Source organism: Epinephelus fuscoguttatus, linkage group LG21 (genome assembly GCF_011397635.1).
Source record: "Epinephelus fuscoguttatus linkage group LG21, E.fuscoguttatus.final_Chr_v1".
In the NCBI taxonomy this organism is placed as follows: domain Eukaryota; kingdom Metazoa; phylum Chordata; class Actinopteri; order Perciformes; family Serranidae; genus Epinephelus; species Epinephelus fuscoguttatus.
The window spans coordinates 16,419,518-16,436,007 of NC_064772.1; the positions used below are offsets into that span (position 1 = coordinate 16,419,518).

Here is a 16,490-nt window from a genome sequence, read left to right on the forward strand (position 1 = left end):
GTTTCACTAGATATTGCCACCAGGGTTGATTTGTTTATCTGACATATTTCTATCCCCACAGCAGAGAACAGTGTAAACATTAAAAAAGTTTAAGACTTCTTTGGGACCAAACTATCATTTTATGTGGTGGTATGTCATAACTTTTAAGTGTATGGGGGATTGTCACCATGTAAATCCAGCTGAGCGCTGTTTTATTCAGACTTTGCTCCAGAGTCAAGTTAAATTTTAACAAAATTTTGGTGTCTTGTACAAACAGAAATAATAAAAAAAATATATGTTTATTCACCATCTGAAGCAGTACCCAATCAGAACAATAGTGTTTCTGTGTGGCTGCTGCAATGTAAACACACATTATGCAGTGCTGTGTGTTCAGGCAGTAATAATAAAAGCCAGGTTTAGACTTGCTGATGATGTCACGGCCGGGATGCCTGGCCCACGTGCGGGCAGCAGTGTGTTCCAGCCTCGGGGAGGGTCGACAATAAGCGGCACAGGCGCAGTCTAATACGGAGCGAGATAACTAATCCAGACCAGTGTCGGATTATCGTTTTCATCCACAGATATTTCATCGTGAGATACCGCGGGACGCCTCCTTCGCTCCAATCCGGCGCTGTGTTTGATGTCACCTTGCGTCTCCCTCCACCCCCTTGATGATGATTCGCGAGGAAGATGCGCCGGTCTGAAATTTCCGTTGACCTTCGCCTCCGCTCAGCAGCATCGAAGCATTGTGAAGCGCTGCTGCCGCCGCCGCCGCCGCCACAGGAGCGCCCCGGCTCCTGCCGCTGCCCCACTTAACCTCCCCTTGTCTCGCTAGGAACACACACAGGTGCTGTGACTGCCTCCTGAAGCCTGCTCATCTTTGATTTTCTCTTCAATCAATCAAGACCGAGGCAGATGCCCCTCGCTCTCTCATCCCGGCTTGTACTATGGTGGAGTTTCCATCTCTCAGTCCTTACTGGCCTCTCATCCGCTTTCTGGTGCCTTTGGCTATCACCAATGTTGCCATCGACCTCGGGGAACAGGTAACGTTTGTGTTTTGCTAACCGTTGTTTTTCGCCCAGTAACTGTAGCGGTGCCTGTTTGCTAGCAGCGGCTAAGGGTTATTAACGGTTTCTTTTCCCTCGCTGTGGGAATTATGTCTCAGTGTGTCAAACACTGCTGTTGCACAGCGGTCATTTTTTTAACACACACACACACGCACACACACACACACACACACCGTTTGTCCAACACTGACACCGGGAAATTTCCCCGTTAAACACGGCTGGCTTGTGTTTGTAGCTATAGCTAGCTTAGCTGGCAGGCTGAGAGGCACTGTGAAGACACCCATTAGGTTTTATATACATTATTTAGGAGGAGCAGAGACAGAAGGAGGCCCTTGTTTATTCTGAGAAATGTCACTTCTGTCACCAAATGAGCCACTGCGGGTTTTTGTGTATCACCCAGCCTGAACAGGACAAGCAGCTCACATACCTGCCTGTGATTTGTTTGACATTTGATTAATCAGTACATCTGACTGAGGGCCTGTTTTGGGATCATGGCGGATCATGTGCACACATTAAACCCAATGTCATGTTTTCCTGCTTTGGCCATTTCCTGTTCTTTTCTCAGCCATATATGATCTGCTGGCTGCCCTCTCCACAGAGACCCCGAGCAGATAGTGTGAGAGAGTACAAGAAAAAAACACATTCTAGCCGGGAGATGTTGGGATTAAGCTTATGTAATGTCTCTGTTAGCCGGTATAAATAGCACACAGTCCTGCAAAAGGAGAAGGGCAGCTGGAGTAGTACTTGTGAATGGAAATAATTCAGGGATAAAGAGTTGTAGGTGTTTCCTGTTCAGACTTCTGCTTTGCACTCAGTCAAAGGCCTCTTTTTTATTGTGTCTGCAAAGCACATGCAGGCATTCAGTTTTAATGCAGCACCATTTGGTCAGAGATAAAGTTAGGCTAAGTCATGGTCATGTGGGCTGGTCACGCTGCCATACTGAACTTCTCCCCCCCACCCTCCCCTCCTTCCCCATGTGCTGTCTCATTCCCCTGTCACCTCTCCCTTGCACCCACTCTGTAATATCTCTCCCAGGCCCTCAACAGGGGCATAGCCACAGTCAAACAGGATGCAGTGGAAATGTTGGCCAGCTATGGCCTGGCCTACTCCCTGATGAAATTCTTCACCGGGCCCATGAGCGACTTCAAGAATGTGGGTTTGGTGTTTGTCAACAGCAAGAGGGACCGGAGGAAGGCTGTGTTCTGCATGGTGACGGCCGGGGTCATCGCGTTCATCCTTCACATCTTGATAGGTGTGTGTTTAAAGGGTTGTTTGTGCACACGTGATGACACGCTGCGCTTAAACCGCATCCTGTAAAAGTGGAGTTTTGGAGTATTTGTGGCAAACTTGAAGTTTCATTATTGTGTGGCGACCTGTGACAGCTTTCTTTCAGCTCAAAACAACGGGTAGAGACGATCTCCTTAACCTCCACTCACCCGTTGTTTCCTCTTTCTCTCTGTAGCTTACACAGATTTAGGATATTACATCATTAATAAGCTCCACCATGTGGATGAGTCTGTGGGGCACAAGACAAGAAAGGCCTTCTTATACCTGGCTGCATTCCCTTTGTTGGATGCGATGGTGAGTGGTGAGGATGGTGAGAATTATTCTATATGAGAAGTCTGACGTTTTATCATGCAAGCATGGATTTAAACACACCTGACCTATAAATAGCTGGTTTTTAATCCTCTGTCCATGCTGGTGTCAAGTGGTAGTGTATTCACTTCCTTTCATATATAGCCAGCCATCCAGCTTGTGGTTGAGGAAACGGCCAAAATAGAGCTTTTGTTTTTAGTTTAAAGCTTGGTGTCTGAGGATAACATCTCTGTCCATTGTTCTGTTCTGAAGGCATGGATTCATGCAGGGATACTTCTCAAGCACAAATACAGCGTCATAGTCGGCTCAGCCTCAATCTCTGATGTTGTGGCCCAGGTAATGAGATCCATTCCTTTCTTTGTAATGTGACGCAGAAGGCGACTATGGAAGAGTTTTGTAGTCAATGATCATTGGAGTTGAATTGCCGCTGTTCTGTCCCCCAGATTGTGTTCGTGGCCATTCTCCTCCACAGTAACCTAGAATGTGTGGAGCCTTTACTCATCCCGATCCTTTCCCTGTATATGGGTGCCTTGGTCCGTTTCAGCATAGTGGGTCTGGGATACTACTGTAACATTCACGACAACATCCCAGACTCCAGTGGACTTGATGTGGGCGTAAGTGCTGCCTCTTTATTGTTAAACCCTTAAGTCTTTGGTGAGGAAAAAAGACAAATATGACAGAAATAAATTAGAGATATGGACATTTTACCTGCACTAAAAGAGCCAGAAGAATTAGTTGAAAATTGTAGTAATAAAATAAGGAATTAAGCAATGTATTGATCCCTGCAGGGCGATGCCACTATCAAAAAGATGCTGAGTTTCTGGTGGCCTCTGGCCCTCATCCTGGCCACTCAGCGTATCAGCCGACCCATCGTCAACCTCTTTGTGTCTCGCGACCTCAAGGGGACCTCTGATGCCACAGAGGTGGGTGTATCAGGAATTTAAATCCACCAGTACTGTTTATTTAGAAAGCATTTTCCTGTCTTTTATGTATACTAACTAACAGTCATGCCTGATTTAAAAAGAACTAAAGTTTGTTTTTTTTACATTTAATCTGGATGTTATTAATAAAGCTGCCAAAAATCACTTAATAATAATGCTTGTATAATTATAGGCTATTTTCCGAGTGCCAGTAAGAGAGAGACTTTACAGCTTTGTGAAGCCAGTGGACTAATTTTTCCCTCAAGTTATTGCAGATGAAAAGCCAGATGCTAGCAAACTCCCGCTGGAGCTTTCTGGCTTACAGAGACCCTAACTACTAGAGACAATACAAAGCTGTTTACCAGAATGAACTGGAAATCATCGACAACACTGGCTGCCAGTGGTTTGGGTGATTCACCATGTACATGTGGAACTCAGGGCATGATTACACTGAGTGAAAACATTCCTACATGGCCCTACTGTCCCTGCGTAAAGCCTCACACTGCCCGTTGTTGTTTGGGGCACAATGACGAGCTCAAGGCTGTTATCCAATCGTAAACTTGTGAAAAACCACACGCCGCTGGGAAAGTGAGAGACACACGTGTTGCTTTCATGCCTGCTATTGTTAGACACCTGCCATTAATTTAGCTGTGTGTGCCGCGTGCGGTATTTTCAACATTAAAGTAGTGGTGTGCCGATGACTTATAGCTGCTGTGTCTTTGTCATTCCAGGCTGTGGCTGTCCTCACAGCCACATACCCTGTGGGTCACATGCCCTACGGTTGGTTAACCGAGCTGAGAGCAGTGTACCCTGCATTTGACAAGGTAATTCAGACTCCCCCAACTAATGTGTGCTGCACTGCTAACAGTTGATCACAGATGGGTTTCTTTATGGCACTAATGTTGCTCTCTTACCAACAGAACAATCCCAGCAACAAGCTGAATGCTGGCACCCCCGTCACCAAGTCACATATTAAAAAGTTTACATTCTGCTGTCTGGCTCTATCACTTACGGTAAGACGAGGATGAATCTTTGTTTTTCTTCTTATTCGTGCACTTTTTTAACCCTCAGAATGTGGTACGAGTTAGCTCAGAAAGAAGGTGTGGTCAACAGTTTGTTTTTGTGGGCTGTGTGGAAAACAATGCTGAATGTCTGGCTGGAATTTTTGAAGGAAAAAAAAGGAGGTTGGTGATGAAATCCAATTGACATAAAATGAATCAGCAACAATTTTGATGACGGAGTTCAGTGGTTCTCAACCAGGGGGATCATAGAAAAAATAGGGAATAGTTTATTTTTGCTTTTTAGTTCACTATAGATGTGCACTGTGAGTAGGAGTCATAAGAGCAACTACTGTGATCATAGGTTTCAGTTCCTCCACAGTTGCCTCATAAGCTATAGTCGACTACTATAGATTTCTGGTCTTAATCATATCTAATGACCAGAATCTTTTCAGATGGAGGTCCCTGAAGCAAAATCAAATGGGACTCCTTGAGCTATTGTGTATCATTTGAGGGGTCCTTAACACAAAAAAGACTGTGAACCATTGTCACAGATGGGAGGCTTTGACATTGTGCATGCTTGCTCACTGGAATAGCTTACAGTGACACTAACTGGAACTGAACCATCATTAATGTTATCATTTCACCTGTGCTTCTTCTCCTATGACAAATCAAATTGTCAGCTGTGGGAAAAAAGGTCTATTATTAAATCAAACTGCCAACTTTTTTGGCCTCCAGCTTCACAAATGTGAAGATTTGCAGGTTTACTCTTTGTTACATCACCAAAAATTAAATTGAATATCTTTTGAAGAAATTGTAAGCGGTGTTTTTGACTGTTTTCTGACATTTTGTAGGCTAAACAATTAATTTAAAAGTTGCAGCACTTATTACGTTTGCTGAAATTATTTGTTTCAGGCATTGCTGTAATTTAGATGGTGCTATTTAAACATGTAGACCCAAGCTGGAAGGTGATACAGCTAACATGAAGGTCCAGTATTCATTTCATAATAGGCTTTCCTACACTTGCAGTGTATTTGTTTACAGTCTAAGGTGTCCTTCATTGAGACTTGACCTCCCCTACAGTAGGTGTTAGGTGTCAGTTGTCCTACCAAGGTGTCCTACAACAACCTCATATCCAAAGCAAGTCATTTTTCCTTTAAGAAATTCATTTAAAAATGCCTGATTATACAGCACACAGCATTTTTAAGCAGATGTTTTTTTTAGCAAATATTATGGCTTTTTTTGGGTGGGGGTTGTAATTCTATTTCTGTACATGCTGATAATAAGGTAAAAAAAAACATCACCAACAGGCAGAACATTTTCCCCAAAACACAACACGTCTGCTTTGTTTACCTTTTTCTAATCCCATTGTACCACAGATTGTAATGTAAGTGAGAGTAGGTCAGGGTTCAGCTGAGCACTGACACAACCAGTTCAGTGTTGTGCCGAAACATGTCTGACATAGTTTTTGCAAAGCTTGCTAAAGGCAATTCCATCAAAGGTTTCCCACTATACAAGCTCTGAACCTGACTGCTTCCTCAGAAACTATGACAGAACGTGGGGGTTCTAAAAAAAGGTCCCACATTCGAGTTAATTATGATGGTACAGCTGTACGCTAATGTACAAAGTGATGGGGGCTTAAAGCTTTAGTTGCAGGCGTACTGAATGTACTTTTCCTTTGCCGTCCTGTCGCGGTTTCAGGTTGCAGAGAGAGAGACACATTAGGGTGGAATTTGTGAAGAGGCTAAGGGGCTTTTGTTTCCCCCTAAACACTCCCACTCAAGCTTTAAGAGCGTATTAAAATAGGCATTCACGTAAAATATATCAGTTAACACATTCCAAAAGCCGCTCGCAGGTGTATTATGTCTTCTAAGTAATGAGTGCTGCAGTCACACCATGTACGCTGCTGCTTTGTGTTTTTGTTTTTCAGCATACTGTTTAGTATGCCAGCAGACCTGCATGTACACTGTATGATCCAAGTTCTCTCATCATATTTGTTAAGTGAATTTGTGTCAAGTCAAAAGCAGCCTTTGACCCAGATAGTTGTCGTAACAGCCCGAATAAGAAAAACAGGAAGTTTGTGGCCAAGGTTGGGTCTTATAGTAGGCGGGGGAGGAGGATGAGGGTGGCACTCCAGATGTGGAATACCAGAGCTGTACACATATATGTGAGCTTGCGTGTGCTCGACACAGCAAAACAAGCAGATAGGTATGTCCTGTAGCGGCGTTGAAAACACAAGCTGACAGCCCGCATGCCAGGGCTTGTTCTGATTACACACAGAAGAAATCCAACAGAATGAAAAACAGCAGAGGAGGAAGACGAGGTGTATTTGAGAAAGGAGCTGAGTAATGTTCTGTAACAAAATAATTTCATCTTATGAAAGCAGACTGTGTTTAGGATGTCGAGGCAATGAGTGTGGATGTCTCACCTTGTTTAGAGAAACCGCAGCTGAGTCAGGGGAGACGGCGGTTTCGCTTGAGCCAAACAAATTAGTTATTATGTGCCTCCATCTTACTAAAATAATGATAGATGGTAAAGCAATACCAAATGAAATCATCAGTTACAAGTAATCTAGTCCTATATTTTGGGCTACGGATCTAAACCCACAAAACCACATCAAAGGCACATCATTTCCTACTACATGTGTAGTTCTTTAAAAAGGGTGAGATGGCGAAATGTTGAAATTACTCCGTGTGATTATTCTTTCAGTGGACTCAAAATATTGTAGTAGTGCTTTCGTCTTGTGCTGTGTTAGTTTTTCTCCTCCCCTTACCGTAAAGTAATCTCAGCAACATAAAATAATTTTACATTTATCCATTTGCAGACTCTTTTGTCCAAAGGGACGTACAAATGATGTCAAATCCAAGCCACATTTGATCAAGGAAAAGCCTCAGAGAATAAGTAATGCAATACTCCACGTCTTGAAGCGATTGTTTGAAGAGAAGAAGGGGTTCTGCTGACTGAATTGAGTTGCATTTAGCGGCATAATCATATAGGACTGAAAGTTCGTGAAAGTTAGCTGGCTGTCAAACAGATGTCCAGATTTCTTGCAGCCTTTGTTGGAGAGAGTGAGGTGGAGCTGAGGTGGATGCTTATGTTGTGCTGAAAGACTGGCTGGGAACAACAGGAGTGTCATCAGCATAGAGACAGTGCGCATATATGCTACCTCTCTGGTAGATATAGGGTGCTAAAATAATCCTTTGACATGCTGAAATCTAATGTTTTAGCTAGCTACAGGCATTTCATTAGCATTTCAGCCCTTGGTTGCATATTGTGGCGCCGGTTATTTTCCCCTTCTATGGGGGTGGTTTTAAGAGTGTGACAAGTTGCACTTTGACTCCATAGCAATAGTAGGAAAAACCTAGTGAGTGGATAATTGGACCAAGAGAGGGGCTATGTATTGAGGAGACAAGGGGACCAAGCACTGATCCTTGCGGTACCCCAGTGGGGAAGAAGTGATGATTGGCATCTTTCCTTAACACCACTTTGAACAATCCCCATGAGAACTGAGCCCTGTGAGCTAGGACTCACTCAAGAGTAGTGCAGCACTTGAGATGCCTAGTTCAAATGGGGTGTAGGGATGTACCCAACTGAGAATTGTGTCAGTCAAACCAGATTCGTCCCTTTTCTCTGTATAGAGTTGAAGAGTTTGACAGGGTTCAGCAGGACATGCAGGGTGACAGTGACTTTTATAAGATCGTACACAGGCAAAGTTAGCCCTAGCGAATGCAACCAAACTATGCTAACAACAGTTAGGAAACAATATTTTTTACAAAACTAGTCATCAAACAAAAGTCAGAGACTATCTGTTAAGTCACTGTGAGCTGTGAATTCACCACTTCTAAGCAGAAGGCAGAAGATAACGTTATCTCAGAGTCTGGCCGTGCAGAGCCTTTCTTACTCCAGCAGCACCCTCCATTTCACTAAGACTTACCCCGGGTTTGTGTCTGCAGCATGAAAGCAGAGGAGCACTATCTCTGCAGTTTATTCTGGGAATCCGTCCTGTCCCTAGAAGTACACTGAACATTGACTGACAACAAAAACCCAAACAAACACAAAAAACTGCTTAAAGGGATAGTGCACCCAAAAATGAAAATTCAGCCATTATCTACTCACCCATATGCCGACGGAGGCTCAGGTGAAGTTTTAGAGTCCTCACATCCCTTGCGGAGATCGGCGGGGGCAGCAGCTAGCACACCTAATGGCTGACGTCGCCCCAGACTAACGTCCAAGAACACAAAATTGAATCAACAAAGTATCTCCAACATGCTCATCCATAGTGATCCAAGTGTCCTGAAGCCCCAACGTAAAAAGTTGTTTCGAAAAACGCCATATGAACTCTGTTTTTAGCTTCACTGTAGCCTGTAGCGCTGACTGCTTCTCTGTGCTCCGAGCTCACGTGTGCGCACTTGCGTGAGACCAGCGAAAGCATGAGCTTTGCTCACCCGTGTTTACATCACGTGACACGTGCACCGCAGGGAGAGACAGCAGTAACCACAGAGCTAAAAGATAATTTGCAATAAGACTGCTGCTCTTCAGAGATCACCGATCACTCTGAGCGCGCACACGTGAGCTCGGAGCACAGAGAAGCAGTCAGAGCTACAGGCTACAATGAGGCTAAAAACAGAGTTCATATGACATTTTTCGAAACAACTTTTTATGTCGAGGCTTCTGGACACTTGGATCACTACGGATGAGCATGTTGGAAATATTTTGTGGTTTCAATTTTGTGTTCTTGGATGTTAGTCTGGGGCGCCGTCAGCCATTAGGTGTGCTAGCCGCTCTCCCCGCCGATCTCCACAACGGATGTGAACCTTCACCAGGGCCTCTGTCGACATATGGGTGAGTAGATAATGGCTGAATTTTCATTTTTGGGTGCACTATCCCTTTAACTGAGAGGTCTCTGACTGATGATTTCAAACTGTGACTCGAAGGAAGCAGCCCTGATAGGGTGGACAGGATGATTTGGCGGTTCAGTGTCTGAGGCTGCCACCAGGTTTAGCAAGATGAGACCTCAGCATTCTATCAGTGACAGCAGTACAAGTGGAAACCATTTTGATCTGAATCACAGATTATGTTGATGGAGAAAATCTGAAACAGACACCATTTTTCCTCCTTGACACCAATTCTGATACCTGAACCTAATTATCTGCCAATACCGAGTGCCGATGCGATACCATTGTGCTTGGAAAAAAGCGATATACTTCAAACCCTGTATGGATGTGAAATGATTGTTATCATTGTTGTATGGCATTGCTCAAATTAAAGCCTTTGCAAAATATAAGTAAATACATACTTGTATCTAATATAAAACTATTGCCAAATTGCTGACATATTGCTCACAGTTAACATCACTCAGTTTACCAGAAATCAGTTTTTCTTCCCTATTCAAATACAGAAGTTGCTGTGTAGGCCACTTTTTTAGAGCCACAAAGAGGAATTGATTTCTAGAAAAACTGTGGTTTTATCTGATTGTGACACTACTTTAAAGTTTGTCAAAAATGACATGGTATCAGATTGGTGCGTAGACTTGTGTTCAGCATTTTGGACAGTATTGGAGGCCTTTCTGATATTTTTATCAGTTTCGGACCAACTCTAGTGTTCAGGATCCTTTTTTTTTCTTTTCAACGGGGTAACCTGGGCCTATACTCAAAACTTGTGTTTAGAGAGGGAAGATAGCAACATGTCCAACTCATCAACAAAACTGCACAAATGTCTGATGAACAGGAAATTAAAAAAGCGATGTTGATCACAGCTGATTGCATGGTATTCAAATGAGGGTAAATTTCCATGTGTTGGAAATTAGAGAACCTGTCTCACCTCCTCGCTTATATGCATGAGCAGAAAGGATGATTGGTGGAAAGCACAGCTGGATTAGCAGTATTGTTTTTGGATGTATCCAGGTGTCAGTGGGCTTGTGTGTATGATATGTGACTGGACAGCCAAGACAGAGATGAGATTAGGTTTATTGACCGCATACAGGAAGCTCCACTGACCAACTAAGAAGGAGGTACAAGCAAGTGGGGACTGCTGTAAAGTCTGGAGGTTTTAAGGGTAGGTTGCATTTTTGCATCAGAGCGAGATTTGCGTTTGCTTTGAATAACAGAAACATTATTTAAAAAAACACCTTTTATGGGTCTCCAGGCCTCCTGGTGCTCGTTCTAAGTTTGGAGTGCAGAGAAACTATCTTAATACAATTTTAAACAAACTGATGTTTTATTCATGCTCAGATCAGTCGGGTTCATGCTAATGCTTAACACTCACTAACTTGCTTTTAATACAGTAATAGCTCTGAGATGCATCGGTAATGTTGCACATGCCTCGGCAACTGCTTCCAGAAACAATAACATTGTCTGTCATGTGTTTGCTCACTCGCTTGTTTTATGTGAGCTTCAAAGGCCCACATTCAATCCGAAACCCCTTGAGTTAATGAACTAATGAAATCTAATGAGGCGTGCCGGGCAACTCTTTTGTGGTGCAGCGAACGCAAAAATTAATTTGCTTTTGTCCGTTTTGTGTCCAGCTTTGCTTTGTGGTGTTTTGGACTCCTCATATATCAGAGAGGATCCTGGTTGATGTCATTGGAGTGGAGTACGCTTTCGCTGAGCTGTGTGTGGTCCCGCTCCGAATTTTCTCCTTTTTTCCCCTGCCAGGTAAGACACTTGATATTAGATGTTTTTCAGCATCAGAGTCCAGCTGCATTTTCCTTTCTGCTGCGGCTTTAGCCGGGGCGTAACACGGACCAGTGGGGTGATGTTTCCACTTTGTGTGTGTGTGTGTGTGTTTGCAGTGACTGTTCGGGCTCATTTGACTGGATGGCTCATGACCCTGAAAAAGACCTTTGTGCTGGCCCCCAGCTCGGTTCTACGCATCATTGTCCTCATCACCAGTCTAGTTGTGCTGCCTTATATGGGGTAAGTCAACACTTCAGAGAACAGTGTCAGGGTCACAAAGGTCAGCACTGTGACTCAGGCTTGCTGTGTTATTTCATGCAGTATTGTGTGTTGTTTCTGGTAAAATATTTGCTTTTTTATATTCTTCCTTTTTATTCCTGAATAGATCAAACAGGAGGATGCACTACCACACTTCTAAAATAATCGTGTATTTATAATCCTTTGTATTTCAGGGTTCACGGGGCCACACTGGGAGTTGGATCCCTCCTGGCAGGCTTCATAGGAGAGTCAACAATGGTTGCCATAGCAGCGTGCTATGTTTATCGCCAACAGGTGAGCACACCTGTGTTGAGGATGTTGCAAACAAGAGTGTACACATCTTACTCTGTACTTTCTGCAAATTCCACGAGCAACCGGTTTTAACGAGGCACGTCCCTCATGTATTATGCTCATCCTGTTTCGTGTGAATAGGAATTTAACGGAAACTAATCCATCATGTGCAAGAAAACCCCGCTAAAACCTTTTATTTATGACTTCCTATCTTAACTCACACACGTTTGTTGTATTTGACACGTATTCCTCCGTAGTTGAAGAGAGATTGGCACATAATGCTACATGTATACTCCATTTTGGGTCTGAAAAGTCACACGTTTCTGTCCCTGCAGTCCATTGCAAGTCGGGAGTCGATAATCCCTTTTGGTATTCCCAACTTCTAAATAGGTCCCAGTGCAGCTGCTCAGGACAGCATAGACACCAGCAGCAAACTTATGTCTGTGTGGTGAGGTTATGAGGTTCACAAGCATCTACAGAGGACCTGTTACCACAGTGCCGTGAACGTAGAAGCAAGAGCGAGAAACAGCGTATAAAATAAGTCAACTGTTCAGCAGCTCAGAATTGTGTAAACAGGTGTTGCGTGAGATACACGTTTGCAAAGACTTCTGTCGAGCACAAATCAACGAAATCTGCTGGTATTGCTAACAGTGGCTAACCTGGCTAGAACTAGTATTGCTAACAACATCTTGGGTTTCCGACTTGTTGTACTGGAACGTGGTCAACTCAGGTGTGATGTTATTCCCAGCTCCGACCTCTGACGTAATTGGAAAGCAGCATATGACAGAGAACTTGGGCTTGATGGATCTTCCAAACTTCAAGACTTTGAATTCTGACTTGAATGACAGTTCCATTGCACTTGTACTGTCGGTGGTATCGACAGTATAATGAAGATGGAAGACATGACAGTAAAGTTAAAACGTCTCGGATCGCCCCCTGGTGGCTGGCTTCAGTATGGGTCATAAACGCCACCGCCTCTGTTAGCAGATGGGACATAGGCTAGACAAAAAGTTCAAATGTCAAATTTTTCCCAAAGATTTAGGTAGTTCTTGTCACAAGTGTTCCTTCCTATGAAAAGTGGGTTTGATATAATTAACAGCTGTTTGTGCCAATTTGTGTGATCAATGGCGCTGCTCGCGATTGTTCGGGTGGATGTATGGGTGGGAACTTGATATCATGAAGATCACGACCGCGCAGACTTCGGCTCCAAATGATGTCACCAGCACACGAAATCAGCAGCTGTATCCAGAATATTCTGGCTTCATTTTTGTACAACAGGAGGAAGTGGAGACACGTTGTCCATCTTTACATACAGTCACTAGTCAGAGGAGTTCCAAGTACAGTGTATTGCAGCATATGCTCCTACTAGAAAAACAGCCAGAGTAATTATTTGGATTTATTTTTTAAACTTCCCCATAAGAACCCTTCTTAATTTACTCTGAGTGCATATTATTAATTTCCCAGTTCTAAGTTTATCATAATAACATCCAAGTCTTTTAAATATCCCAATTTATGTTTACAGTTTGTAATTAGTGCTGATAAGCAGAAGCGTAACCTAATGAGGTTATTGTGACCAGGAGACTGGTCACAATAACCAATGGGTGGCAGGCCAATGGGTGGCAGTGTAAATTTGCAAAGCAGCACTACGGCATGACGCCATGCGCCTGCGCTGAAGCACCTTCCTCTACAACGCAGTGATTACAAACCAAAACAAAGAAGACACAATGGCAAAAGCACGCACAGATAACTTTGTCTGGACGGACAGCGAGGTGGAGTTGCTACAGTAACAGATCTACACTTCAAATTAACAGGGTGCACAAACAGAGCTCGGCATTGTTGTTGTGACAGTCGACTTTCTCACGCATGCCTAGTGACTGGAACCGTAATGGGCGTGTGTGAAAAGTCTCCGTTTTCAGAGGAACTGCATATTACAAGTTTACATGACAACGGAGACGCTGCCGTTTCCAAAAAATTGCACTCTGGAACCCGTTTTCAAAATGTTGCATTTTCAGGGACCCAAAACACCACTGTCGTGTAAACGGTTGGCCAAAATGCAACTAAAGTTTACCGTTTTCAGTTGAAATCGTTGTCGTATAAACGGGACCTCAACCTGTAAAGCTGTGCTCCTCCGATTAGTCTCAGCTGCAGTTTGTCGCAGTGCCAGTTCTCCGTTTCTCAGGGACTTGTAAGGATTTCTTTCTTGTCTTTTGTCTCCACAGAGAAGCAATGAGATGTCCAATGAGCTGGTGGTGGAGGGCGAGGACTCCGCCCCGATGAGCGAGGTGTGCTCCCGGACTCAGATGGACGCCATCGAGGAGCTCCAGGAGGAGGAGGAGGAACAGGAGTGAACTCTGATTGCAGGGGAAGGTAAAGCCGACCTCCATGTGGAACTTTGCTGAAGAGGAGACGGCCGAGTGTTACAGTGCTGGAGAGGAGAGAGGACCCGAGTATGGTTTTGGTTTCAGAGGTTCTCCCCGACGGACTAAACTTTGAATAAGAGTGACGAGGTCTCCTTCACGTTGATCTCACACACCATTTAAACGCACACTGTAAAGAAAGCCATGCACCTCCAAGTGTTCATCCATCAGTGTAAATACCGTTACGTCTTCCGATCTTCAACATCAGCCGGTGTATTAACCACTATCATGTGTTTACTGGTAAACAAGGGAAAATGACACAGGAGAACTTTTCCTCCTCAGCAGTGAGAATGAAACGTCTGTCGAGTGGTAGTGGAGTTGCCAAAATACAGAGTTCATTATTTTATGTTATTTTATCAAGATTAAGCGGCAAGGCCTTGCTTGACTTCAAATATAGACATGTTGTGGGACTTGTTGGGTTGTGCAATCGTATTTTACACACAACGGTGTACAGATTATTGTTGTTTTATATAGGTAATGCAATGTGTATATTTAATTGCCCAGAGGGGTCAGGAATCCCTCGTTATATCATTGCGTGTGTTACCGAATACAAATATGATTGTTCACTTTTAATGCAGTCTGGGAGTCCATCTACTTTTGTTTTGCCAAGCATTTTCCTGGTAGTATTCAGACTGTCGTACGTACTGTATATACTGTATAGGCATTCTTATTTGGCAAATAAATTGCTTTATTATTAACCCTTGTGTTTTGTTGACATTGGCTGAAGGTGGTTCATTTTTTCCTTTTTAAAAGGTCCAGTGTGTGGGATTTAGTGGCATCTAGTGGTGAGGTTACAGAACTGAAATTTCTCCCATATGCCAACTGTGTAGGAGAACTACAGGGGCCGATGACAAAACACAAATATCGAGAGCCAGTGTTTGGTTTGGCCGTTGTGGGCTAATGTACATGGCAGACTCCTTGGATGAAGACCTGCTCTGTATTGTCACGGCAAACACAACCCTGCGCACTTAATACTATTACTTAAGGTAAACGCTTGACTAGGGCTTCCGGGGCTTGGCTGCCTGTACATATATTAGCAGAGAGTAAGCATGCGGCTGCCAAGCTAAAAGTAAGGGATGTGGGCCTACCTGTTGCTTTGCTGTTTTGGCCCTCATCCAAAAGCTATCACTCAATCAGCTCGCTCTCTGTGGTACTACATTGACAGTTCATTTGTGGACATTAAACACACGGATAACTAGAAACAAAACTTGAGAGGGAAGGGAGGAAACTCAGAAAATGATTTGGTACATCCCAATACATAGTATGTCAAATGCAGTATGCCAAAAATACCAGGATATTCTAACACTACTACTACTGCAACAGCATTCTTTATGGTACACAATCCAAAGTCCTAAATAACATCCAGAACTCTGCTGTCTGTCTACTCACCCGTTCCCACTCCCACAATCACATCACCCCTGTCCTGTCCCTCCTCACTCCTAAAGCCCTCCATAACCGGCCCTCTCCTACCTCACCGATCTGCTCCACCGCCACACTCCTTCCCGCAGCCTTCGCTCCTCTGATGCCAGCCTCCTGACTCCACCACTCAGGACCAAGCACCAGACCTGGGGCGACAGCGTCTTCTCCATAGCCGCCCCCTCCCCTCTGGAAGACTGCACTGACCTCTCCTGATTCAGATCACTCATCAAAACTTTTCAAAATGGGTTTTAATGTGTGAATGATGTTGTGATTGTTTTTATCTCATGTAAAGTGTCTTTGAGTACCATGAAAAGCGCTCTATAAATAAAATGTATAATTATTATAAACATTACTACATCCAGTCCGATTTTGCAGTATACAAGCCAGCATGCTTTTCTGACCCACAATCCTCTGCATGGCAGACAATTTGTTACATCATCTGAGCCACAAAGAGATGTCAGCTTGACAGCAAAATAACTGTCAGAGAATTGCAGATGTAATTTCACTGTCCCAAATATGTTAGAATCTACAGTCTGTACAGTTCTAACTTTAACGTTAAACTATACACATTACAAAGTAACAACAGCAGATCTCCATCTCGAGTGGCACTTGTTTTTATCTCCAAGGTAACGTATAAAAGCAAGAGAAAGTATGTCCTGAGTGTGTGCATACTGCTGGTAACAGTACGTACTTTTTAAGGGCAGCTGCAGTACATACTAAAAGTACAAAGAAAAAGTATCCGACTGGGAACACCCCCCCGGGCTCTATACCTAGCTTAGCCCAACCCACCAACCTGACAGTATAACCCAATATGTAGAGAAGCGCCCTCCCCCCTTTGACACAAACCTGTTTTGCACATTTGATGCAGGTGACA

At 43.8% G+C, this 16,490-nt stretch overlaps 1 protein-coding gene across 1 annotated transcript; it reads left to right on the top strand.

The window, feature by feature from the left end:
• Positions 1-439: 439 nt before the first annotated feature.
• Positions 440-15,968, top strand: ankha (ANKH inorganic pyrophosphate transport regulator a). The gene is made up of 12 exons (XM_049565339.1): positions 440-1,019; positions 2,079-2,295; positions 2,506-2,624; positions 2,892-2,975; positions 3,083-3,253; positions 3,428-3,562; positions 4,291-4,383; positions 4,480-4,572; positions 11,081-11,210; positions 11,348-11,471; positions 11,684-11,783; positions 14,000-15,968. The coding sequence occupies exons 1-12, from the start codon at positions 924-926 to the stop codon at positions 14,126-14,128; spliced, it is 1,491 nt and encodes a 496-aa protein (XP_049421296.1). The 5' UTR covers positions 440-923; the 3' UTR covers positions 14,129-15,968.
• The last annotated feature ends 522 nt before the right edge of the window (positions 15,969-16,490 follow it).

Excerpts from the sequence above, each read along its gene's own strand:
- ankha (XM_049565339.1), top strand. The coding sequence starts at position 924 with ATGGTGGAGTTTCCATCTCTCAGTCCTTACTGGCCTCTCATCCGCTTT. Across the intron at positions 3,563-4,290 it reads GGACCTCTGATGCCACAGAG|GCTGTGGCTGTCCTCACAGC; the intron begins GTGGGTGTATCA and ends TTGTCATTCCAG. Across the intron at positions 11,211-11,347 it reads CTCCTTTTTTCCCCTGCCAG|TGACTGTTCGGGCTCATTTG; the intron begins GTAAGACACTTG and ends GTGTGTTTGCAG.